The 23,532-nt window shown below is 55.5% G+C and overlaps 10 protein-coding genes across 10 annotated transcripts; 5 read left to right on the forward strand and 5 right to left on the reverse strand.

Annotated features, from left to right (window-relative positions):
- Nucleotides 1-567: 567 nt before the first annotated feature.
- Nucleotides 568-1,761, forward strand: J7T54_005811 (uncharacterized protein; the record flags this gene model as incomplete). Its single annotated transcript, XM_051510182.1, has 1 exon — nt 568-1,761. The coding sequence occupies one exon, from the start codon at nt 568-570 to the stop codon at nt 1,759-1,761; it is 1,194 nt and encodes a 397-aa protein (XP_051358880.1).
- Nucleotides 1,762-3,827: 2,066 nt separating this feature from the next.
- J7T54_005812 (uncharacterized protein) lies at nt 3,828-5,180 on the forward strand (the record flags this gene model as incomplete). The annotated part of the gene is made up of 1 exon (XM_051510183.1): nt 3,828-5,180. The coding sequence occupies one exon, from the start codon at nt 3,828-3,830 to the stop codon at nt 5,178-5,180; it is 1,353 nt and encodes a 450-aa protein (XP_051358881.1).
- A 1,515-nt stretch (nt 5,181-6,695) lies between these two features.
- J7T54_005813 (Ribosome assembly protein-like protein) lies at nt 6,696-8,360 on the reverse strand (the record flags this gene model as incomplete). The annotated part of the gene is made up of 3 exons (XM_051510184.1): nt 6,696-6,948; nt 7,017-8,083; nt 8,136-8,360. 3 exons carry the CDS (start codon nt 8,358-8,360, stop codon nt 6,696-6,698), a joined length of 1,545 nt encoding a protein of 514 aa, XP_051358882.1.
- Nucleotides 8,361-8,718: 358 nt separating this feature from the next.
- J7T54_005814 (uncharacterized protein) lies at nt 8,719-9,892 on the reverse strand (the record flags this gene model as incomplete). The annotated part of the gene is made up of 2 exons (XM_051510185.1): nt 8,719-9,425; nt 9,484-9,892. The coding sequence occupies 2 exons, from the start codon at nt 9,890-9,892 to the stop codon at nt 8,719-8,721; spliced, it is 1,116 nt and encodes a 371-aa protein (XP_051358883.1).
- Nucleotides 9,893-10,319: 427 nt separating this feature from the next.
- J7T54_005815 (uncharacterized protein) lies at nt 10,320-13,170 on the forward strand (the record flags this gene model as incomplete). The annotated part of the gene is made up of 4 exons (XM_051510186.1): nt 10,320-11,024; nt 11,079-11,400; nt 11,544-12,292; nt 12,343-13,170. The coding sequence occupies 4 exons, from the start codon at nt 10,320-10,322 to the stop codon at nt 13,168-13,170; spliced, it is 2,604 nt and encodes an 867-aa protein (XP_051358884.1).
- Nucleotides 13,171-13,238: 68 nt separating this feature from the next.
- J7T54_005816 (uncharacterized protein) lies at nt 13,239-14,437 on the reverse strand (the record flags this gene model as incomplete). Its single annotated transcript, XM_051510187.1, has 4 exons — nt 13,239-13,347; nt 13,397-13,528; nt 13,696-14,200; nt 14,254-14,437. The coding sequence occupies 4 exons, from the start codon at nt 14,435-14,437 to the stop codon at nt 13,239-13,241; spliced, it is 930 nt and encodes a 309-aa protein (XP_051358885.1).
- A 406-nt stretch (nt 14,438-14,843) lies between these two features.
- On the forward strand, nt 14,844-15,296 carry J7T54_005817 (catabolic 3-dehydroquinase 2; the record flags this gene model as incomplete). Its single annotated transcript, XM_051510188.1, has 1 exon — nt 14,844-15,296. The coding sequence occupies one exon, from the start codon at nt 14,844-14,846 to the stop codon at nt 15,294-15,296; it is 453 nt and encodes a 150-aa protein (XP_051358886.1).
- Nucleotides 15,297-15,339: 43 nt separating this feature from the next.
- Nucleotides 15,340-16,425, reverse strand: J7T54_005818 (3-dehydroshikimate dehydratase-like protein; the record flags this gene model as incomplete). The annotated part of the gene is made up of 1 exon (XM_051510189.1): nt 15,340-16,425. The coding sequence occupies one exon, from the start codon at nt 16,423-16,425 to the stop codon at nt 15,340-15,342; it is 1,086 nt and encodes a 361-aa protein (XP_051358887.1).
- Nucleotides 16,426-17,225: 800 nt separating this feature from the next.
- On the forward strand, nt 17,226-18,292 carry J7T54_005819 (Quinate dehydrogenase-like protein; the record flags this gene model as incomplete). Its single annotated transcript, XM_051510191.1, has 2 exons — nt 17,226-17,490; nt 17,541-18,292. 2 exons carry the CDS (start codon nt 17,226-17,228, stop codon nt 18,290-18,292), a joined length of 1,017 nt encoding a protein of 338 aa, XP_051358888.1.
- A 487-nt stretch (nt 18,293-18,779) lies between these two features.
- On the reverse strand, nt 18,780-20,399 carry J7T54_005820 (Quinate permease-like protein; the record flags this gene model as incomplete). Its single annotated transcript, XM_051510192.1, has 1 exon — nt 18,780-20,399. The coding sequence occupies one exon, from the start codon at nt 20,397-20,399 to the stop codon at nt 18,780-18,782; it is 1,620 nt and encodes a 539-aa protein (XP_051358889.1).
- Nucleotides 20,400-23,532: the final 3,133 nt, after the last annotated feature.

Consider the following 23,532-nt stretch of genomic DNA (forward strand, 5'->3'; position numbering starts at 1 on the left):
CGGGTAATCGGCTCTCGCTTGTGGCAGCCGCCCTCCTACAAACCGTGCTCACATCCGTAGCTCTGAACTGAACCTACGGTAGCTGGCTGGCTGGCCGCGCGAGTCAGTCAGTCTGCAGGGAACTTGCCAATGAGGGCCGGCAATCGCCCTGATGGGGGGTGGTTGGGTGTCTCACTGTCTAGAATGGGACATTTAGCTCACGCTGGTTTCTGGGGTTAATTAGCAACTTGACCGGTATTCGCAGATCACCCGCCGGTGTGAGTGGCCGGCGACAACGGAACGGAGTAAGTGCTTCTGTTGAGCAGTTTGTTGGCACGCAATCGTCCTCAGTGGTTGCGGGTACCTTTTCGCGAGAAAGTCTGTTCTCGTGGACTGGAGGAATCGACGATGGCATGCCGTTCTAGTCCGAGACAATCCGACCCAAGCTTCGCCAATGACCTCGATAGGATACTTAGAACCCACCATCCGCACCATCCAGATTTGTTGCGCCCATGGTGGACTGACGATGAACCCGACTCATCAACACGGCCATCCACCGAGCAGGTGACCTCGCCTCTCCAGAGCGTGATGGAGTCCGTCGAGGGCGACAACGGGGTCGTCGTCGGGCCTCCCCTTGACGGCGCTCTAGGCTATATTGTCATTGTTTTTGACTGCATCGCCATCTACAACACGATCGAGCTGACGTTTATCATCTGGGGTTACTTCAAGCGACACTTGGGGCTGTATTTCTGGTCGTTCATCGTCGCGACGTACGGCATCCTCGTGTACGCGATTGGTTTCATCATCAAGACCAAGTCGAGCCCGCACCATCCGAGCCCCTACATCTATGTGACGTTTATCGTCCTCGGCTGGATGGCCATGGTCACGGGCCAGTCCATGGTCCTGTACTCGCGGCTGCATCTCGTATTGCGCGACCCCGACAAGCTGCGGTGGATCCTGTATATGATCATCTTCAACGCCATCACCATGCACATTCCCACCGGCACCATGGCGTACGGCGCGAATTCTAGCAATCCCGCGCCGTTCGTCGGTGTCTACAGCGTATATGAGAAGATCCAGGTGACGATCTTCTTCCTCCAGGAGCTCATCATCTCGTCCTTTTACATCGCCGAGACCATCAAGATGGCACGACTGCAGTCAGCGGTACAGCAGAACCGCGAGCGTTCGAGGCGGCTCATGGGTTATCTGATCACGATCAATGTCATCATCATCCTTCTCGACTGCACGATCCTCGGGCTCGAGTACGCGCGCCGCTACGCGCTGCAGACGTCGTGGAAGGGCCTGGTGTACAGCGTCAAGCTGAAGATGGAGTTCCCAATACTGAACAGGCTCAAGGAGATGACCACAGGATACCGCGAGTCGAGCTCGAGTCCTAGTGGGGCCGATGGGGTGCCTGACAGCGCATGGAGAAGCCCGGACTGGTCCGATGGCAGGGTACACCAGAAGCGCAGCAGAGGGAGCTCCCAGGCGGCCGCCATCATGACACCGCGGGAGCATCTATATCAAGGTCGTCGCCACACCATGTACGAGGCCTACGCGTCGAGCGGGAATGACAGCCTGGAAGACGTGGAACGGCAGTCGCAGAACGATACAAGTGCAGGGTCTGGCGTCGAGTTGCCGGCGGAAGTGATGGTCGAGATGCAAAACAGGTCGGAGATGGATGCTGCTCGTGGCGAGACGCCGATACGCCCGAACACGTGTGAAGGATCGTCAAGTACGCAGGTGGAGGGTGCGAATACGTCGACAATCGGTCGGGGTTAAGGAGTCGGGCTCAATGTTGGCTGGACCATGTAAAGGAAGACGAGGGACAGGCGACTGACTGCAGTGGAGCAACGCGACGCAGGGACGCTTGAGCTTGGGGTCACGTGATCTGTAGGCAGTCCCGGGTTCGCCTTCTTTCCAAGATGACCATCGACATCACCACCTCACGCAAACCACGCCGTCATGTCTACCTGTACACCGTTGCTCAATCATCCTCCCGGTGTTCGAAAAGGTACCGTCGCCAGTGGATGCCTAAGCGCTAGGATGGCGTGGCCGAATCGATGCTGAACACAAGGGCACTGTCTTTACGCCGCAAGGAATGGTCATATGCGGCGGATGTCTAACCGAGTCTATTGTCTCGGGCACAGCTCAATGTGACGAGGAGCGAGACTCAAGATCCGTGGTTTTGGCCTTGGCGGTCCCTTCCAAAGATGGCCGCACTGGAAGCACAATCCCGTTAGTGTATCCAAGTATGTGCCCACTGCCATTCAAGGATATGTTTCTGGCCGATCAGCAGATTGGCCGCTCATGTAGCCACACGCTCCGGGGTTCAAGGTGGTAACAAAACCCCTCGCATAGCTTTGGCGAGCCATTTTGGAACTTCCATGCGTGAAGATCGTGGTCTGAATAACCCAAGGAGTTGGGATCTATCATTGATCATTGATTCAACGACGAGCTCGCGAGCTCACTCGTGAGTCTAGTCTTCGACGTCCTGATGTTTGCGAGGAAGTTTTTGCGCGAAGCGCCACATGGGCGCCATATCCATCACATTTGCGAGAGAACCAAAGAGAACAGGAACTAACACTTTCAACTGTAAGAACCGTCTCTTGTGCCTCCTTCCGCAACGTGGCTCACCGTGGGGCAGGTTCATCATGCCAGATCACTTCCATCTCACTTCAGATGCAGAGGTGCGCAGACGTGGCTTTGATCGGGGCGATGAGAATCGCACTCTGCAATCGACTTTTCTTTCTTGGATATCACACAGCGCCGGCCAGTCAGTAAGCGTGGGTCACTGCCATGCGACTACGACCTGCACGAGACTGTCGACCCGGTACGTCCAAAGCTTTGAATAAAGACTTTCCTCCAAAAGCCGATGCAGTCACATTTCAGTACGGTCATGTTCAGAAATTCGCTGGGGCAATCGTCTTGATTCGCTGAAGAACCATGAAGTGACAGACTAAACTCAATCGGCCGGTGTGGCGGGAGGTGGCGGCGTTATTGACCGGTTCCCCTTTGGGGCGTCAATAGACCCTGAATAACATTTCAGTGCCTGTTCTTCACACTGGGTAATTCTACGCTCTAGACCGAGGTTCTGGCCCGCAACATGATCGTTCTCAGCGTTCGCATTCAATTGCCATGATGGCACAAGTGAGCAGAATCTCGAGGTTGGGGCTGGACAGCGTTCGCCTATGGTCATCACAGGAGATTGCCCCGAGGAGTAGGTCAACGAACCAAGGGAAACACAGAAAGGAGGGCAGCCGTGCTTGAACGTTATTCAAGGACTCTACAAGGAGGCTGTTCCCTTTCCGCTTCTAAAGATCAACCACCCTCTTTGCCGCCAACATGCAGGCGCTGCCTTAGACAGGCGAGGCCAAGCTCACATCGACCCTCCTGAACGTGCTCATCTGGTGTGCATCGCGAGCCTTGCCATTTGTACCTGCAGCTTCAGCCGACAAGATGAACTCATACACTGTGTTGTGGCCTGTGAGGGGCTCAATTTGGTGTCTGGGACCTCTATTGAGAACCGCCCTCAATAACGACAAAGGCTTTGAGGGAGTGGCAGAGAGCATCGATCTGATGACCACCACCGAAATAGCTTCCTAACATGCTTGAACAGCTTCAGGAAGCTGTTCTTCTCGCCAGTTTCTTATAAAACCACCATCGCCGTCCCTCGAAACGACCCGACCTTATTTTGCTCCCCAGGCTCGTTCCCACCAAAGAAGAGTTTCCAACCTTGGACAAGACAACGACAAGTGACACACCCGACGAGTGCCTCTCAAACAAACAAATAACAAACCCAACCCGCAACACTCTTTGCGAGACAAGTTCTCCCACCAAACTTCATCATGAAGTTCACCTACGCAATGGTAGCCATGGCTGCGGCCGTCTGGGCTGCCCCTGCTCCCGCTCTCGCCCCTGAGGCCGACGCCGAGGCCTGGTGTGAGCGTCCTGGACAATCCTGCTGGAAGGCCAAGCGCGTCGCCGATGCTGAGGCCTGGTGCGAGCGTCCCGGCCAGTCATGCTGGAAGGCCAAGCGTGCTGCTGAGGCTCTAGCCGACGCGGAGGCCGATGCCTGGTGTGAACGCCCTGGACAGTCGTGCTGGAAGCGTGACGCTGAGCCCGACGCCGAGGCCGACGCCTGGTGTGAACGCCCTGGGCAGTCGTGCTGGAAGCACAAGCGCGCGGCCGAGGCGAATGCCTGGTGCGAGCGTCCCGGACAATCTTGCTGGAAGGCCAAGCGTGTCGCCGAGGCTGAGGCTTGGTGTGAGCGTCCCGGCCAGTCATGCTGGAAGACCAAGCGCGCCGCTGAGGCTCTGGCTGACGCAGAGGCCGATGCTTGGTGTGAGCGCCCCGGCCAGAGCTGCTGGAAGCGCGATGCCGAAGCCGAGCCTGAGGCTGAGGCAGACGCAGACGCTGATGCTGATGCTGATGCTGACGCCTGGTGTGAGCGTCCTGGACAGCCATGCTGGAAGGCCAAGCGAGAGGCTGAGGCCGAGGCCTGGTGCGAACGTCCCGGACAGTCATGCTGGAAGGTCAAGCGCGCTGCCGAGGCCTTTGCTGCCCACTTTGGCGAGGGCGCCCTCGGGGCTCGCTCCGCCGAGGCCGACGCCAGCAACCTCCCCGGGGGCGCTTCCTTCAACGCCAAGCGCGTCAACGATGAATTGGCCCACCTCGTCGCCCTGACCAAGAAGTCCCCCGACGCTTTCTACAACGACCTCAACCTCGAGAGCCACTTTGCCCGCGACACTGTCCTGAACACGCGCGAGCCTGAGCCCTGGTGTGAATCTATGAACCGCTGCGCTCCCTACTTCTGCGACTACTACCCCGAGAAGTGCGCCGAGCAAGGCGGTGAGGAGGCTGCCGAGCAGGCCGCCACCGAAGACAAGCGCTGGTGCGAACGTCCCGGCCAGTCTTGCTGGAAGGCCAAGCGCGCCGCTGACGCTGTCCTCGAGGCCACCAGCCCCAACGAGATCCGCGACCTGACCACCCGCTCCTTCGACCCCGAGTTCGCCAAGCGCGACGCCGAGCCCTGGTGCGAGCGTCCCGGTCAATCTTGCTGGAAGCGCGACGCCGAGGCCAACGCTGATGCTGAGGCTGAAGCCTGGTGCGAGCGCCCTGGACAGCCGTGCTGGAAGGCCAAACGTGACCTCGACGCCATACGCCTGGCTGCCCGCAACATCCTCGTGACCCTCCAATAAGTAAGACTTCCATAAGGAAGGTATTTGAAGGGTATTCTAATCCTCTTTGCAGGCGCATCACAACACCACAACGTACATACTGACGGGATCATCTTTACTGCGATGCGCTTGTGGATGTTTGTACACCCTTCGGCGAACCAGCACGCACCCATACGCACATATGTACATTTTTGGATTCTACCCCTGACGGCAGGCCATTGGGTCCCGCCGCCTCTGTTTCAGAATGATCGGCATGGCAAATCTGCTCGCGCAGTTGCTCTTTCCTAATCGACAGTCCGGGCGAAGGACTAATCTAGTTCGCTCGGCAAAATAGTATGGGTGGCTGGACTCGCGTTGAAAGGTAGCGGAATGATCTAATACACTCGTTCCCAAATGCTGTTTACAAGTTATTAAACTTATGTGAAAGACGGTATGAAATCCGAACCCTTGTAGTCTATTTCACACTATGCAATATTTGTAATGCTAACTAATCCATATGCCCGCCTGGTTGTATACAAAGAGGATGAAGGAAGGGCGCGATAATGAGAGCGATCTGGAGGATTCTCACGTCGCGGCCCTGCACTCCAAATTACTTTGTTGCCATTGCCTCTTGACGTGTCTCTGGCTGAGGGAAAGACGCTCGAGAAGGGACAGAAATGGGAGCAAAGAGAGGGTGAAGAAGACAAGACAGTGATAGTGGCCCGCTTGATCATTTCCCCTGTGAAGAGGTGAGGAGTTCACTCCTCAACAAATCTACTTCTTCACCGTGAACCCTCTCGCAACTCACGCTTAGTGGTGTCCCCTGCGGAGACACCATGGGATGGGCTTATGAGCATCACGCAACACGATCAAACCCTCACCCCCCACTCAACCCAGACATAGACGGCTTTGTCTTCTCCAATGCTCCGCCATGTTCTCGTTTCTTCTTGCGACACAATATCATCGACGGATCCTTATGACTCAGATGCCGGCACGGACGACTCTCTGTGAGACATGCTCGGGAACGGGCCGGAAACGTCGGTCATGCAGGGCGAAACGTCACCAACAAACGGCCTTGGCCGGTATGACACCTAAGGGGTAGAGCTTTTCAAGGGCGATACGCCAGCGGATCGCGGCATTAAGCAGAAGTTTCGACAAGGTCTTTGCTGCGCGCGTTTCTTGTGTTTCTTTCTGCATGGCAATGGCATGGTCAGCAAAGAATCACGTGCGGACAGTCCATTGTTGATAGCTTTGATGTGCGAGAACTTGCGCGAGTGCCACGTCGATCGCACACTGAACACCGCCTAATGTGCATTTCTTCTAATTAGTCTTCGAAGAGTACATATGCGCGCGCATACGTCCTCTTAGGGCCGATCGCCCCGTCTTCTTCTCGTGCGTAGTGTTGTCTGCCACTCTGTTCGCTCCTGGATATCCAGACTGTTCCTTCTACATCGCTGGCCAAACCGATCGCTACATGCTGAATCACCACGGACTCTGTAGTTGAACATCGAGAGACTCGCTTTTCGCCGTCCTCCCCTAACACTGCGTAGCAACCACTCAGTTGCACCAGAGTCGCACGGCCTTGTCCTTGCCAGCACTCCCCACCTTGGTACCATCGGGACTCCAGTCCACGGCGTAAACCTCGTCCTGGTGGCCCGGAAGATCCACTGCCAGCTTACACGTCGCCATGGACCACACCTTGAGCGTCGTGTCCTTTGACCCCGTCACTAGGAGTCGGGAGTCCGCGGAAAAGGCGCACTGGTAGACGGGGGCTACATGTCCCCGGAGGGTGTTGATAAAGCGGCCGTCCCTATCTTTGAGTTAGTATGGCTTTTACCCATCGGGGACTCGGGGAAGACCCCTCGGACTGTAACTCACTTGGCGCTCCATATCTTGGTGTGGTTATCCCAGCCCGCACTGGCGATGAGGAGTCCGTCTGGGGAAAACGTGACGTGGTTGACCTGCTTCTGGTGCCCGTGCAGGCGAGCGACAGGCTTGGTCCCCGACGACGGATCCCAGAGGTACATGGTGAAGTCGTCACTCGCAGAGACCACCCGCTCGGCCACTTTGCCCTGCACTCTGACGGCTTTTTCGAAGCGTGCCTTGGCCTTGGCCCTTTTGCCTTCCTCCGAGTCAGGCACCGGCTCGTGGTCAAAGTACGCTGTGCGTAGCGCAAAGTCCGACGACAGCGCCAGGTGGTTGACCCAGTGTGCGTGCGCGGAGAGGGTGTGCAAAAGAACTCCCTTGTCAGCGTCCCATATCCTCACAGCCTTGTCGTGACTGCCAGTGTAGATCATCCCCGTGCCACCCCATTTGACACAGCTCACGCTGCTCTTGTGCCCGGACAAGACGTGCTCCGACCGGCTCGTCACCACATTCCACACTCTGACAGTACCATCTTTGCTCGCACTCGCCAGTCGCGGCGCGTCCTTCCAGAGATGGTACGGCTCCCACGCAATGTTAGTCACCCACTTGGCATGACCTGTCAGGGGCTGGCCGATGGGTTTCCCCGTCTCTGGGTCCCACAACCGTACCGTCTTGTCCATACTGCCCGTCGCCAACCTCTTGCCATCCGGGGACCACGCCACGCAGAGAACCCAATGTGTATGTCCTGACAATGTGAACCTGGGCGTGCCCGTATCTGTGTCCATGATCCTCGCCGTCTTGTCGCCAGACCCGGTCGCTAACCTGCTGCTGTTCGCGGGGCTGAACTGGGCCGCGAGGATGGCTTCCCCATGGCCGGGGATTTTATGGGACATGCGCGTCACGGCTTGCACTTTGAACACGGCCTGCGGCTCGGCGCTAAGTGTGACGGTTGTCTCGAATGGGTTGTCGATGCCATGATCGCGGAGAAGCTTGACTAGATCGGTGGGATATTGATCGACAATGATCTCGCTGTCGGGGATGTGTATGCGGAAACGGTACGGCAGAAAATCCTCCTTGTCCTGGCGCAGTGTCAGTCAGCGCGCACTTTGTGCGAGCGGGAAGAATACGCACCCTCGCCATCAATGTGTTGAGCAGAAGCGACAGGTTCTTCTCCGACGCATCTTTCAAGGGCACCTCGATCACATCGGCCATCTGCTTGCCATCGCCGTCGATGAAGTGGGCTTTGAAGGAGCCAGCAGGGCCCTCGTTTGCCAACGTCACATCCTGTTGCAATTGACTGCGCTCGAGCTCTGCGCGCTTCTGTCTCTTGGACGGGGGCGGTACGACGGTCGCCATGGCATTCGAATCACGAAATGGGTATCAAGTATGGGTGAATTGTTATCATTCAGAAATCCCAGCTTCGTCCATGGTGGGGTTTCTTTCCCGCATCCTCGAGAAAACGGCAAAATTTCCAAAATTTAGGCGGTGAGCTGCGCTATCAGGTCTCCGCTGACAGCCAACCCAAATTTGTTAAGGCCTTCCCAGCAAGCTTCGCCGCGCCAACACGCACCCTGTACAAATTAGTACAGCTACAATAACGCCGCCTGGAACGCTCATCAAATCATGTTAATATCCGTCACTGGTCGCAAATATCGCTTAGGCTCCATATCCGAGACGGGCAATTCGGTCATCGCCTATCAGAGCCGTATTGAAGCTAAACTGTCGGACTGGGCTGCTGCCCTGCTTGCGGGGTCCGGTTTCCGCGCATCTTCTTTGGCGGCCCGGAATATGGTGTAGATGGCTGCTGGGGCGGCGGTGGTGGCGGCGATAGTCCTAGATTCATTCCCATAGACATGAGCTGCTGACTAGGGCTGTCTGGTATCTGGACATGAAATTGCTGGTGTTGGTGGTGCTGTACATGCTGCTGCTGGCTTGGAGTCATTTGCTGTTGCATCTGTTGCGGCTGGACGTGCATTGGTGCAGTCGGCGCCATTTGCTCGTTTGGAACAGGCGTATGTTGCAGCGTTGGCGTATGTTGCAGTGTTGGCGTGTGTTGTAATGTCGGCGGTTGGTGAGGTGAGTCGACGGTTGGCGGTCTTTGCACGGGCGTGCCCTGCTGCCGCTTCTGCCTCTTCCCGTCGTGTCGGTCTATCCGTGTTGCTTCGATCTCCTGATGACGTTGCCGCTGCTGCTCCTGTCGCTTGTTCCGCTGGACCTCCTCGTTCTGTATAGCATATAGCGCGGCAACGCGCAGTTGCAGTTGTGAGAGCACGCCGATTCGTTCCGGTTGCGACAGCTTGCGGTACTCGGCCTTGAAGCCTGAAAACGTGTCGCCTGTCAGACGCATGGTAGAGTTTGGCACGCCAGCAGCCAACATCGCTTCCGAAGTGTCAACATCGGCCCGAGGGCCTACTTCATCGCCTGCAAAAATCATTGTCAGCGGATGAATTCTCCCTCGGGACAAACTCTATGGACATACCATCAGTGTCCAGTGCGGCCCCTGGGTCACTTGCCGCTGACGGTGTCGGTGGCTCTGGTGTCCCCGGTTCATGGTTGTGCTGATCGCAGACGACCGTCAATACCCAGCCTCCCATTGTCTTGCGATTAACCGCCTTTGCCTTCCATGGACAGTTCGTCTTCTTCGTCGTCGTCTTGTGCTTTGTTGCCTGACACTTGTACGGGCGCCCACCGCGATCACAAACGAGATCGCATCGGATCATCTCGCTCGAGTTCTGTTCCGTTCCGTTGACGCGGGCGCGATGCGACCGCGCCTTGACGATTTTGTATCCATCCTTAGCCGCACGATCGCTTAAGTCGCGAATCAGGTCGTCGTAGGTGGTGTACAGTCCAGTAAGCGGGACGGAGACTGCCTCCAGGATGCCGAACATGGTGAGGGGAAAGATACGCGAGGCGCGTTTCAATGTCCGTCGATGGTGCTGATAGCGGGCGGACGTGTAAATCTTTGGCCTGGATGGTGTCAAGTTCCCATTGCAGGGAATGTGGAGCGATTCTGCGGTGACGACTGGATTCCCCGTTTGGAGTCCGTCCAAATCACAAGTGGGGCTGCTGCTTCCAATCCGGCATTTGCCATTCGGGCAGGAGCCTCCAGGCTCCAACATCGCCGGCGGCTTCGTTGTTCTTCCCTTGTTGCAGCATACCCTACGCTCCTTCCTTCGCAAACAAGGCCACGCACAGTCCATAGAGTCAAGGTGTTCCGATAGCGAACTAAAGATTTTTCCACTCTCTCTACCTTGAACATTGAGACGTGACAATTGACTATCCTGCATCGTAAATTTACGTGGATTGTCCGCGGACATGTCTCGACAACGCCATCGTTCCAACACACTCAAACGCAAGCAGCCGTTAGGTTTTGCCGTCCACTCTCTGCCCGACGAGCTTCTCTCCCATTTATCCAACCCATCTACAGGCGCAGCAGAATTCCACAATCGCTCTTCAAGAAGTGTTCGTCCGCTGCTCTTTGACGCAGCTGATTTTAGTGAATATGCTCACTCAACAGTGTCCTCCAGCCCCGGTGTTTCGCGCCCGTCGACCACCAGGCCTCCGACGCGTGCGACGACCGCGTCTGGACGCAAGTCTCGCGCCAGCGCGTCAACCATCCTCGGGCAGAGCGAGAGCGAGACCATCATATGTGCCGTCAGCGAGGCGCGCGGCGTGACACGGTCCGTGGGCGTTGCCTTTGTAAATGTTACGCTCGGCAAAGTCACGATGAGTCAAATCTGCGATAACCAGTCCTATTTCAAAAGCATACACGAGATTCAGATGAACAAGCCGACTAGGATTATATTCATGTCCACAGCATGCCCACCCAGTCGACCAAGCACGCTATACGACCTGGTGAACAACTTAATTCCTGAGGCAAGGATCGATCTCTATGACAGGGCCGCCTGGGCTGCATCGTCAGGTCTAGACTTGCTCCGGAACCTTGCATTTGAGACCGACGTCAGTCCCTTGACAGTGGCTATCCAAGAGAAATACTATGCTACCTCGTCGGTTTGTGCAGTAAGTCATTCAAGGTCTGGGCATTGTATCTTCCACGACTAATGATGGTGACAGGCCATGAAGTACATCGAGCACCAATTTGCAATCACGTTTGTGCCCCATTCTCTCCGAATCAGCTACCAGCCCTCAGACGGAACCATGATGATTGATATTTCAGCGTTTCAGTCTCTGGAGATTATGCAGAATGCCCGGGACCCCAAATCGAAGGAATCTCTCTTTGGGCTCCTAAATCAGACTACCACGCCCATGGGAACCCGAATGCTTCGACGGAATATGCTGCAACCCCCAACGCATGTTGAGGCCGTTGTGAGGCCTCGGCACGACGCTTTGGAAGAGCTCACAACGAACGAAGAATTGTTCCAGGATGTCCGGAGAGGTAAGTGCATCATCCAGTAATCAAGAACCAGGGTTGACAATACTAGCACTAAAGGCATTCAACGATGTTGAAAAGTTGCTGACCAAAGTGAGCCTTCAATCTGTTAGTTTTATACCCTTGCTGATTTGGCCAGTTGATAAAAGTAAACACGAACAACGATCTTCGCCACGTCGAGGAACAGATCAATCAGGTGCTGATGATGAAGAGCTTTTTCGAAGCCATTCCTGAATTATATCAAGCTCTTGTGCCAGCCAGAAGCCCATTGCTGACCAAAGCGCGCGACATATGCCACCCTGAAATCACCGGTAGAGCTCTTCACCGCATTCGACAGGTCATCGAAGCCGATGTAACGTTCACGAGGTCCCCTCTAGACCTGAGGAACCAGAGAACATTTGCCGTCAAAGCTGGCATCAGTGGCATGCTGGACGTCGCGCGACAGACGTATAAGGAGTTGACAGAGGAGATTCACAAGCATGTGGACGAGTTGAATGAGAGATTCAAATCAGCGGCAGCGTTGAAGTTTGACAACGGCCGCAAATACTGGCTTCGGATCAAAGCATCAGATTTTGACGGCGGCCAGCTACCAGGCTGCTTTGTCAATGTTGTGCGCAAACGAGACAAGTTCGAGTGCCAGACACTGGATCTCATCAAGCTAAACCTCAGACTGTCCGATACGTCTAATGAGGTTGTCATTCGGAGTGACGCGGTCATCGACGAGCTGATTGCAGACATCCGCTTGGAAGCGCCTCAGTTCTTCCGGGTGTGCGAATCAGTGGCCCTGGTAGACATGATTGCTTCTTTTGGTCAGTTAGCAACCACGCGAGACTATGTCAAGCCCGAGGTTGCTGGCACTCTGGCCCTCAAAGCGGCCAGACATCCCATCCGTGACAAGGTAAAGTAAGTCTCAAGCTTGTACTTGCAGGATAATACTGACGATGACAGATGCACGGCGCTGAGTTCATCCCGAACGATTACTACTCGACCGAGCAATACTGCTTTCATATTGTCACAGGCAGCAACATGAGTGGTAAAAGCACCTACATCCGCAGCATTGCGCTGCTTCAGATTATGGCCCAGATAGGGTCATTCGTCCCAGCTGAATACGCCGCTTTCTCCATTATTCACCAAATGTTTGCTCGAGTATCTATGGACGACAGTATCGAGTCAAATCTGTCCACTTTCTCAGTCGAAATGCAGGAGATGGCATTCATCCTGCGTAACATCAACGACCGCAGTCTTGCCATTGTAGACGAGCTCGGTCGAGGGACGAGTAGTAGTGATGGACTGGCTATTGCCATAGCCATGTCCGAGGCTCTGATTCAGAGCAAGGCGTCCGTCTGGTTCGCTACGCACTTCATCGAGCTGGCACGTGCGCTTGCAGAAAGACCTGGGGTTCTCAACCTCCATCTGTTGGCGTGCAATACGGTCACTCCAGATGGACTGCCTCAAATCACTATGCTGTATAAGGTTGATTCCGGATACATGGACGACGAGATTCACTACGGCATCAATCTGGCGCGGGCCGTAGGCCTGCCAAAGTCATTCACCGACAAGGCTGAAGAGGTGGCAAACTACTTGCGGACAAAACGAGCGGCGAACCAGCAAAGTTCCGAGTCACGTAGTCTCATGGCACGTCGCAGGCTGATCCTGAATCTACATGAGGCACTCAAGCAAGCCAAGGATGCGACGGACCCGAGCGTGCTGCCAGGGTACCTCCAACGGTTGCAGGAGCAGTTCATCACCCGCATGGAAGAGCTGGATCAGAAATGAGGTGATTCGAAGTGAACGCTGGGTCGGATACATGGACACATGTGTGTAAAACAGTATTTCATTATGGCTTATACGCCAGGTCGGCTGTAGCTCAACTCTTGCACTCGCTTCCAGGTTTCGCGCACAACTCTGTGCTGTGATTGTCGGGCAGTCTCGTCAGGGTGGTCGCCAGCGGGCCTGCGACTGGTCAGTGTCTTGGTTAGGTGCAAGTCCAATCGCCTCTTACCGTATGGCTAGATATAGCCTGCTCCCCAGCTTGACAGGCGGGATGTCAGCTGTCTCGAAATCTGCTGGCGGATTCGCTGTTGTGATCAAGCCTCCGGCCTCCTCGAGAATCGCAATGCCAGCAGCAACATCCCTGGCAGCGTCAGGATACTTCAGCTTCAAAGGCTCGCGGGCTAACATACCATTCCCAGCATCCACCTTCCCACCATACGTCTATCGAGCCCGTTGCTGTGTATGCAAGATCCATAGTCGCACTGCTCGTCAGTTAACTGCCCAAAGTATCATATCCGGCACACTCACCTTCCAAGGCTGCGCACGCCATGCACCATCCCCCCCTTGCCGCCTCTACCCTCTCTCTCGGCTGCCATGTTCATGAACGAGTCGATCTTGCGTATCATGTTCCCTTCGGGCGTGTCTCTCCTGTCCTTGCCCCACTCACATGCGAACGTACACCCACTGGGCGCATTGGCCGGTAGAGCAGGGACTGGATTCCGGATCAATGGTAACCGCTGCGTCTCGTTGAGCCAAGCACCCTTGCCGCGACAGGATGAAAAGGTCTGGTGAAGAAACGGCGCGTTGATCACCCCGATGACGGGGTGACCGTCGATGGCAAAGGCGATGGACACGCAGAACATGGGGAAGAGATGGGTGAAGTTGACGGTGCCATCGAGCGGATCGACGATCCATGTCGGAGCCGCGTCGATGAGGTAGGCGCGCGAAGCACCAGCCGAGTAGGTCTCCTCGCCGATGAACTTGTGGTCTGGGTATTTCTTCGCGACGGCGTTGTGGATAAAGGCCTCGACGTCTGGGACTGTGAGTGACATGGAATGGTGTGAGCACAATGCGAGGAAGACGCACCGTTGTCTGTCTTGGTCACGAGGTCGACCGAGTTCTCTTTCTCGACGTAGTCTACGATGGTCGTGGCGTCTTTGCCTTGCATCCGACGCCGAGCTGCGTCCATGAGCATCTGGCCCGCATCTTTGCCTAGCTGTACCGCAAAGGCATAGATCTCATCAAGCTGTTGCTGTGATATGTCTGCCATTGTGAGTGAGGGCAGGGACGCAGTATGGAGACTGAGTGACAGTGAGAAGCTCGAATCATATGTCGATAGTCGAGCAGATCATCCCACGGAAAATGGCGACGGTAAGCGAAGCCAGCCGTGGCACAAGGCTCCGTGGTCGCTGGGTTCTGGGACGATGACGGACATGGGTACGCAGATGGCGGGATTCTCCACAGCGATCGAGTGAGGAGGAGGAGATGGGAGTGGGATGAATGCTTTACCGCTGTGGACGTGGAGGCTGTTGGTGTGGGCCCCTCCGGGATGTGGTGTTAGTGCCCTGGCACAGCTCACCTGTGAGTGAAGTGGAAGTCACGGACTGATATATCGCAGACAGAACCTCGATGGTTCCAAGCTTTCTTCCATCTGAAAAGGAAGAAGTAGCGTCAGCATGTCCCGCCACATCCTCCTCATAAACGGCCCCAACCTCAACCTCCTCGGCACCCGCGAGCCCGCCACCTACGGTTCAACGACCCTCGCCGATGTGGAATCCGCGGCCCAAGAGCAGGCCACTGCCCTCTCCGTCAAGCTGTCAACCTTTCAGTCAAACCACGAGGGTGCCATCGTCGATCGCATCCAGGCTGCACGCGGAGATGTCGACGCCATCATCATCAACGCAGGCGCCTACACGCACACCAGCGTGGCGATCCGCGATGCTCTGCTAGGCGTGGAAACCCCCTTTGTCGAAATACACGTTTCAAACGTTCACGCGAGGGAAGAGTTTCGCAGACACAGCTACTTGTGCGACAAGGCGGCGGCGGTGATCTGTGGGATGGGGGTGTACGGGTACACGGCGGCGTTGGAATTTGCGGCAAAGCATCTCAAAATTAAGGCTAGGCTATGATAATACGTACTTGAAAGAAAAAGAAAAAAAATGCGGATTTTCCTCACAGCATAGCTGATAAGCGGTGCTGTACCGATACAGGAGTGGCCCGCTTTGTGGTGGTGGGCCTCACGTCCAAGGGCACCTCTCTGACCATCTTTTCCCACGCCACACTTGCCCTCTTGGCCATCTCCTCTGGTACACTCGTATCGCGATCCGCCAGCCGTCGATTGAACACCTCGAAGCTGAGCCAACCCTGGAAACCCAATCCCCTGACGACAGCGGCAAGCACAGCCTTGACAGGCAGATATGCCCCGTGTGACGACTCGCCATAGAACAAGCGGCAGTTTCTTGACCAGCTCATCCGAGCGGGCTGGTCCGCGCTATGGAAGGCGTGTCTTTGATCCAAACGTTCGTGCAAGCGTTCTGCATCTGCGACCTGGAGTAGGAACACCTTCTTGACATCGACATTCTTCACGAGTCGCTTCAAAGATTGAAGAGTAGCTTCCTCGGCATTCTCGCACTTGCCACTTTTGACGGCAGGGTCGGCAAAGATGCGCCCGGCAATGTTGAATGTGTCGAAGCATATGCCAAAGTTCTCCCTGTCCACGCGCTGGACGAGATCCCAGGAATCTTCCCATGTGGAGATGCGTGTTCCCCAGCACAGAGCCTCGTAGGCGAACCGAACAGGCGGCGAGGAGGCAAGGCCCAAGTCGGCCGCTCTTTGAAGATCGTGGACAATGGTGTCAATGTCGGCTGTGATTTGGGGAGCTGGGAGAAACGAGCTGGGGAAACAAATGAGATCCGTGCCTAAGGTGTGGGCTAGCTGAATCCACCGATTGATATCGTGGATCTGTGCTTCTTGTTTCTCGCTGTCAATCAGACCTCCAAAGTGCATAAAGGGCTGGAGACATATAATCTCAAGGCCTCTTTCTTCGCAGAGGTTTTTGAACGATCTCGCGGCGGCGAGCTGGTTGTCGATGAGGGCTTCGCCGCCAGGCATCGAAATTGTGAGGTCAATGAGATCTTCGTAGAAGACTTCGATGCCCTGGAAGCCATGTTCTTTGGTTTGCGTGAGTTTGTAGGGGAGTGAGTGGCCAGCAAAGGACCGGCCCAAGGACATGGTACAGATGGCTGGTTTGTGCGCCATGGTGATGTGAGCAGTGATGGCAGTGATGACAGTAGTGTTGAGAAAACAAGTGCTAGTCTATAGAAATAGAGTGAGCGAGTCACTGAGATATGGGAATAAAACTGTTTACACACAAGGTCGATGTGTAATGTAAGACGCTAACTTAGTGGCTTGAAGCAGATATAAGACTGGCACTTGGCGAGAACCTGGTGACGCCTAACGGGGCTGACATAGATAACAACACCATGGGCTCCATCGATACCAAAACATTGATCCATGATAATCCATCGACATCATCTGGCCTCTGGCTTGCATACGTGAGGGTGTCAGATCGTGACGGCTGGAGACGGTTGGTGTCGGGCTTGGGTGGCTATATCTTTACGCGATTGCTGTGTATGAGGATATATACAGCTGTCTCCCACCCTTGCCAACCCTGTATTTATTGTGGGAAGTGGTCTGCAGATGCAGATACACTGTTGGACGTCTGGTGGATGAAGCTGGTCGTCATGCTGCCCTGATAAATGCTTACCCGGTGGGGAGCGGGTATGCATGCAGGTGGATCGCCAGGGTTGCATTACCACCCCGACTGCTTTTTCTTTTTCCGTTTATCCTGAAGAAGACTTTGCCTATCATTTGAGTGGATGAAGTCGAACATCCTGGACCGGGATATTCGCGCCTTGAGAGCGAGCGCGCATAGTCGCTAACGCCGGCACAGTCCACATGCACTCAACGCACATACATGAGGCAGCCCAACCGCCAGCCTTTCATTTGTTGATCCAATATATCATGAACACTGAGTCAAGGCTCGCATTATGACAATCATGCAGAGATCACTACAGAATTCTACATCTCCCGAGGGGGTGCCCATCATCTCCTCTTCCGCTACACTGCCACCAGCTTTGGTCGATGAGGTTGCGCCTCTGGAGAAGCATGGCTTCCTCTTTGGCCAGAAGCTCACAAACTCATGGTCACCATTCCTACACGATGTGATATACAGTCATCTCGGTCTCAACTGGGGCCAGGTGCGCTTAGACTCTGCAGACGTGGATCTGTTCTTGAAACTGATCCAACACCCCGACTTTTATGGTGCGTACAATGGACATGGTACAAAGAATCATGACTGACCAGATACACAGGCGCGTCCGTCACCATGCCTAACAAAGTCGCCATCGTGCCCCATCTCCACATCCTCACACAGGAATGCCGCGACGTCGGCGCCTGCAACACCCTCTTCACCCGTCCACATCCCTCTAATCCGTCCCGTCGCCTCCTCTGCGGCGCCAACACTGACGTCCTCGGCATCAAGAACAGTTTCATCTACAACGTGCCCCACCCTGAGCAAGTCTACCACGACAAACCCGCCCTGGTCATCGGGGGAGGCGGTGCCGCGAGGAGCGCAGTGTACGCACTGCGCAAGTTCCTCCAGGTTACAGACATTTACCTCGTCAATCGCGAAGCGAGCGAGGTGGAGGCCGTGATCAGGGACTGCAAGGCGCGGGGATACGGCCAAGATCTGATCCACGTGTCGACAGAAGCCCAGGCAAGACAACTCGCACACCCTGGCGCCATTGTCGCCTGCGTGCCGGATTTCCCGCCGACCACACTGGAGGAAATCCTCGCGCGCTCCATCACGACCATCTTCCTCTCCAAGGACGCGTCCGCCAAGGGCGCCATGCTGGAAATGTGCTATAACCCGACGCCGTTCACAGAACTGGGCAAGCTGGCCGAGGGCATGGGGTGGCAGGTGATCTTGGGCACGGAGGCATTGATATGGCAGGGCCTTGAGCAGGATCGGTATTGGACGGGGCGGGAGTTGAGTGAGCTGCCTGTCGAGGATGTCAAGGCTGCTATTGCGGACAAGGTCGCGGCCAGGATGGCGAAACTGTGATCAGAAACGAGGATTTCAATGAGACATAGGGGAGACAAAATATGAAACTATGTATAATTGAAAGGGATCTTTCTTTTGGTGCCATTGCTTGCGTGTCTGCCGACTTGACTATTCCATCCACTTGTTATACTCAGGCTTGGATTCGATTGCAAAGGCAGAAATGATGAGACTATCATGTCATGGTCACTGTTGGCGGGTTTTCCGCTCAAATGCAATGTCCAAAATCAGATTTATGACTATCTAAGACGAAGCTGAGGACTATAAACATCTTGTTGCAGACCAAGGGGTGCCGTCGTACCATGGCGCCAAAAGTGAGTATCTGCACGGACTTGACAGTGCGAATGGCTTATAACCCAAGACCCGGCATACAATCGCCTCAAGCCCCTCCCGTGACACATGCAGACATTGAAAAAGCGTGGTGAAGCGTGATAAAAAGCGGCGCAGAACAGCGATGTATTCTGTAGCTAGCGGTCTACGAGTCTCCCATCTAAACCTGCTTTCCATTTCCTTCAAAATGATCCTGCGTCAGCTTCGCGTCGTCATGGCCATCTTCATCCCCATTTTCCCTGTGCAGCTCGTCCATGAGAATCTTGTTGGCGTTCCAGCGTGGCTTGGCGTCAAAGAGACGGTCCATGGCCTCGAGGGGAATACCCTTGGTCTCGGGCACAAAGAAGAAGACAAAGACGATGGAGATGATCATCATGGAGGCAAAGAAAAAGTACACGCCGTAGCCCCAGGCATTGAACATGTTGACCGTGAAACGGGCAATGATAAAGTTCCAGAACCAGTTATTGGCGGCGGCGTTGGCCTGGCCGAGGGAGCGCGTGTTCTGGTCAAACATCTCCGAGTTGAGAACCCAGGGTGTGCCGTTCCAGGACGGCGTGTAAAAGGCCGTCCAGAGGTAGAACATGAAGATGGCCGCGATGCCTCCGCTGGAGAGTGAGCTGTCGCCATTGGCGTCGGTAGTCTGGTTGCCCGCGCCGGCAATCTTGATGTAGGCACCGATGAACCACATGCAGAGCGAGCCGCCAATAGCGCCAATCATGAGCAGGAGACGACGGCCCATGTGATCAATGAGGACGAGGAGCCAGACAAACGTGAGGACAGTCTTGACGACGCCAAAGATGCCAGTGGTGAGGAAGCTAGTGTTTGTGCCCGTGATGCCAATGCTCCTGAATACCGTGGGACTGTAGTAGTTGATGGCGTTGATGCCTGATCCGTTCTGGAAGACGAACAGAAGGGCACCGATGAGGAAGCGCTGCTGGATCTTCCTGTCCTTGAGGGAGACAAAAGGCTTCCAGAACCCGGCCCCCACTTCACGGCGGAACTTTTCGAGGTCGGCGTCAATGAAGCTAATCTCCTCGATAATGTAAACGTCGGTAGGCTCAAGGTTTCTCATCCAGCACAGCACCTTGACTGCCTTATCGCGGCGGCCCTTGGAGAAGAGCCAACGAGGCGACTCCGGGATAAAGCAGACGCCAATGAGCAGGATGCCGGCAGGAATCAGCTGGACGCCAAAGGGAATGAGCCACTGCGTGCGGCTGGGTTCCATGGTGCTGTCGACGCCATAGTTGATCCAGAAGCCGACGAGACCGCCAATCTGCCAGCCCAGCTCGTAGATACCGACGAGCCTACCGCGCACGGCAGGGGGAGACAGCTCGGAAATGTAGATGGGTGTCATGTTGGAGCAGCCACCGATGCCGAAACCGGCGAGGACGCGACCACCAATGATGAGGCCGAGACCACGGTCGCCATTCGCGCCCAGCATGATGCCGGCACCGATGCAGAAGATGACAGTGAACCCGACGAGGGACAGTTTGCGGCCCCAGAAGTGACTGGTGGCATAGGCTGCCAAGCTGCCAAAGAAGGCGCCAGCCTGGTAGACGGAGACAATGTTCTGCTTGAGAAGTGCAAGGCCATCCTCCGAGTAGTCGGCGAATCTGAACTCCTCGGTGAAGGAGGGCAAGGCGAGTGTTGTGCCGATAAAGGCAGAGTCATAGCCGATGACGCATGCTGCGAATGAGGCGACGGCGGCGCACATGTAGACGCGCCAGTTGTACACGGCCTTAGGTGTAGGCCTGTCCTCCTTGAGAGTGAGGATCGACATGGTGGACCGCGTTGGTTGGGAGTCAGGATGCTGGTGTGTCTGTCCTTGGGAAAAGGATGAGGAACACTGCCTTGACCCTTAGAGGCAACAGTCTATATAGCCTCTGCTCGAAAGGCCAAGACTGGTAATGGTATTGTCAAATGAGCTGGGGTCAGTCCCACGTTCGTCTCGGCGCCAGAGCTTATCCACGTTTCTGGGGTTGCGGGGATGCTCTCCTGAGGGTAACATTGAAGAATTTTGTCTTCGATGAGGCATCCGGAGAGAGCAACGTGGTGGGTGCGGCTCGCTCCATCCGCTGTGGAGGAGGTGGTTAAAGGTTTATCCCTCTCCCCCCTACCCCAGATTGACGAGTCAGGCCCCACGGGCGAGCGGCCAAAGGATGCTGGGTGCCGGAGGATAATACGTCTGCCGGCCGATGGGCGTTTCCATGAGCAGTTCTTGATTGAATTGCCGGATGCGTGGTTGGCTGGCCTTCCTTATCCCCCAAATTCACCCTGCAGCATATCGCCCAGATCGCAACCCGGGGCAAAGCCAAGGTTTGTCATGAACTGCGGATCCATGTCCAGCCCATCTGTGCAGTCAATGGAACCGAGTTCTTCCAGTATCGCGTCGTAGTCCACCCCTTGCGCACGGAGGTCTACGCCCGTGACTCCGCTGAACATCCCTGCGGGCGCTCCAGAGCCTCGCATTGATGCGGAAGACGGAAAAGGGCCACTCGGACTGGTGATTGCTTGACTCCGTAACGTGCTTGGGCTCTCGATTGGGTGAACCACTTGAAAGCCGTGTGAATCTGGCCCCATGTTTGGTTGTTGAGAGAATGAATATCCGGGCATATGTGCCTGGTGATTGTTGAGGCGCGTAGGTAATTGTCTTGACGTGGCCATGTGCCCAGCATCACTGTTCAATGGCTGCAAGTCATCGTTCCTCCACACAGCCTTCAAGGATTCCAGCGTAGTGTGCCATTTGATTCGCTCCGTATCGTGCATCTTGCCCAGGTGCGCGCAGCGTTGCACGACGCCCATGAGACCCACGACCAAGGGCGGTGTGCCACAAGATCCGAATGAAGATATACAGCCTTCGACAGCTTCAGTCAAGCTTGACAGCAGTGATCCGCGGAAACTTTGGAATAGTCGCGTCGTCATCGCCAAGAAGGCTATCTGCAGCAGAAATGCCGAAGGAACTGGTGGGGTAGAAGCACCAAAGATGACAGAGTTGCAGAATGAGTACACCGGGTCAAGAACCTCAGCCATGCTCTCAGCAGCGTTCGTTGTCTGGCGACATTGGAGGCTGGTTGGGTCGAGCCCGCGTCTGAGCACCTGACAGAACCGCAATAATTGTTGAAAGGTCCTCAACGGCTGGACATGTGGCCCAGGTTGACTGTGCTCAGGTTGCGTCGGCCCAAAGCCAACAAGGGGACTCCAACTCTCGTCCGCCGCCGGCGTTGCCAATGCTTCTGCGTCGACATTCGCAGGGCCAACGTGTGTCGACGCTGGTTGGCCCAGACCTGTGGCAGCGATCGTGTCGAGTACAAAGCAAGCTGCCAGGGCGATGCGCCCTGATCGCTCTGTGGTCTCGTTGATGCCGAGGCCGTCTGAGTACAACGCCCCTGTCCCCCGCAAGAACATTGCGAGTCGAGTTGCTGTTCCCACGAGCATCCAAGCCGCCAGATCTGCGCCTTGGCCAATGAGGACCAGCGAGTGTAGAAGCAACGCACGTAGATGGGGCAGTTCGAATTGTCTTTCCTCAGATGGTATGAGCCCCCTTGCAGTCGCATAGATCTGTTTGGGTGACATGGAGCCTTGCATTGGCTTGCCTAAGGTCGTGTCCTGGAAAGAGGCGAGAGACAAGACAGCCCAGAGCTCGGCGTAGCCTGGGGCGACATCCATGAGAGAAGAAGGTCCAGGAATCCCCTCAGGTGGATAAGCAAGTGCCGTCTCCAGAATCCGATCCCGGTTGAGGATGGGGAACCAGCAATGAGTGTATGTAAAATAGATGTCGAACAGCCGGCGCCAATCCCTCGGGAGTTTCAGCAAGGAAGATCGTGGTATTTCGGTTCCTTCCCTTTGCAGAAACGGTGACGCTGAGTTGTTCAATTGGTCTTGGGCATCAAAGTTTGACGACGTGCCTTCGCCATTCCCCTCAGTGTCCGACTCGTTGTCCGAACTATCGTCTCGGGACGGCTGTGGTGTAGACCCAGAAAGAAACAGTCCTATCTCCTTGTTGACCCTACTCTTTGTCCATTTCTTGTGCAACTTATCGGCAGCCTTGCCCTTCTTATGTAGCGGGCCACTCTTGTCTTGCAACAGCCGGAGGAGCGCGTCCTCGGTTGTGGGCGCTTCTTCGTAGAGAATCCATGCCAGCGACATCTCAATTGTCCTCAGATAGCCGGTCTGTACTCCGCGTTTCTTTGCTGTGGGAGTATACGAGCAGGCTCTCCTTTGGGAGACACAAGTTCCACACTGGGGTCGTTCACCGTCGCACCGTTCGCGAGCCACCCTGCAGGCATCGCACGCTAGAGAGACACGCTGTCGCTTTGGAGCGACAACGTCTGCCTGTTCGCTTCGATCTCCATCTTCTGTGCTGCCGCCGCCGCCACGTTTCTTCTGCGGCATGCTATCGAGAGGTCATGAGCTCAGGTGGTCTGGTCGCGCGAGGGGTGAGCCGTCGCTGATCAGAGGGAGTGGTGATTTCGCGAAGACGATGCTCGCGTTGGGCTTCGTCAGGTCTGTGTCACCATGAAATGACGACAATTGACACAGATTGAAGCTCGAAATTGGACCATTTCAAAGCTCACCAAGAGAAGTTCTATCATCTTGCGGGGTGACCGTGGTCATCGTCGAGTCCAGGGTCTAGCGCAAGCTGGAGCAGGGTGGGGCGAAAGTCTGACATTAAAGACTGGACACCTTGGAGTGTCTCGTGACCAGCTCGAATACTGTCACTCCGGCTTAGGACTTACCCGGCGCACGCGCCGTGCCCTCCTCACCTCACCAAGTTATGTCCCCTCTTCCCCCCGGGGATCTTCGAAAGTCATGGACCGACAACCAGGCCAATTCTTCTCAAGCGGGGTGCGATCACCGGGCATTCCGATACACACCTTGAATCCTACAGAATTGGCCGTCTTGTCTGTCCCGTC

This window comes from Emericellopsis cladophorae (assembly GCF_022114955.1).
Source record: "Emericellopsis cladophorae strain MUM 19.33 chromosome Unknown NODE_85_length_69342_cov_113_842460, whole genome shotgun sequence".
Lineage (NCBI taxonomy): Eukaryota > Fungi > Ascomycota > Sordariomycetes > Hypocreales > Bionectriaceae > Emericellopsis > Emericellopsis cladophorae.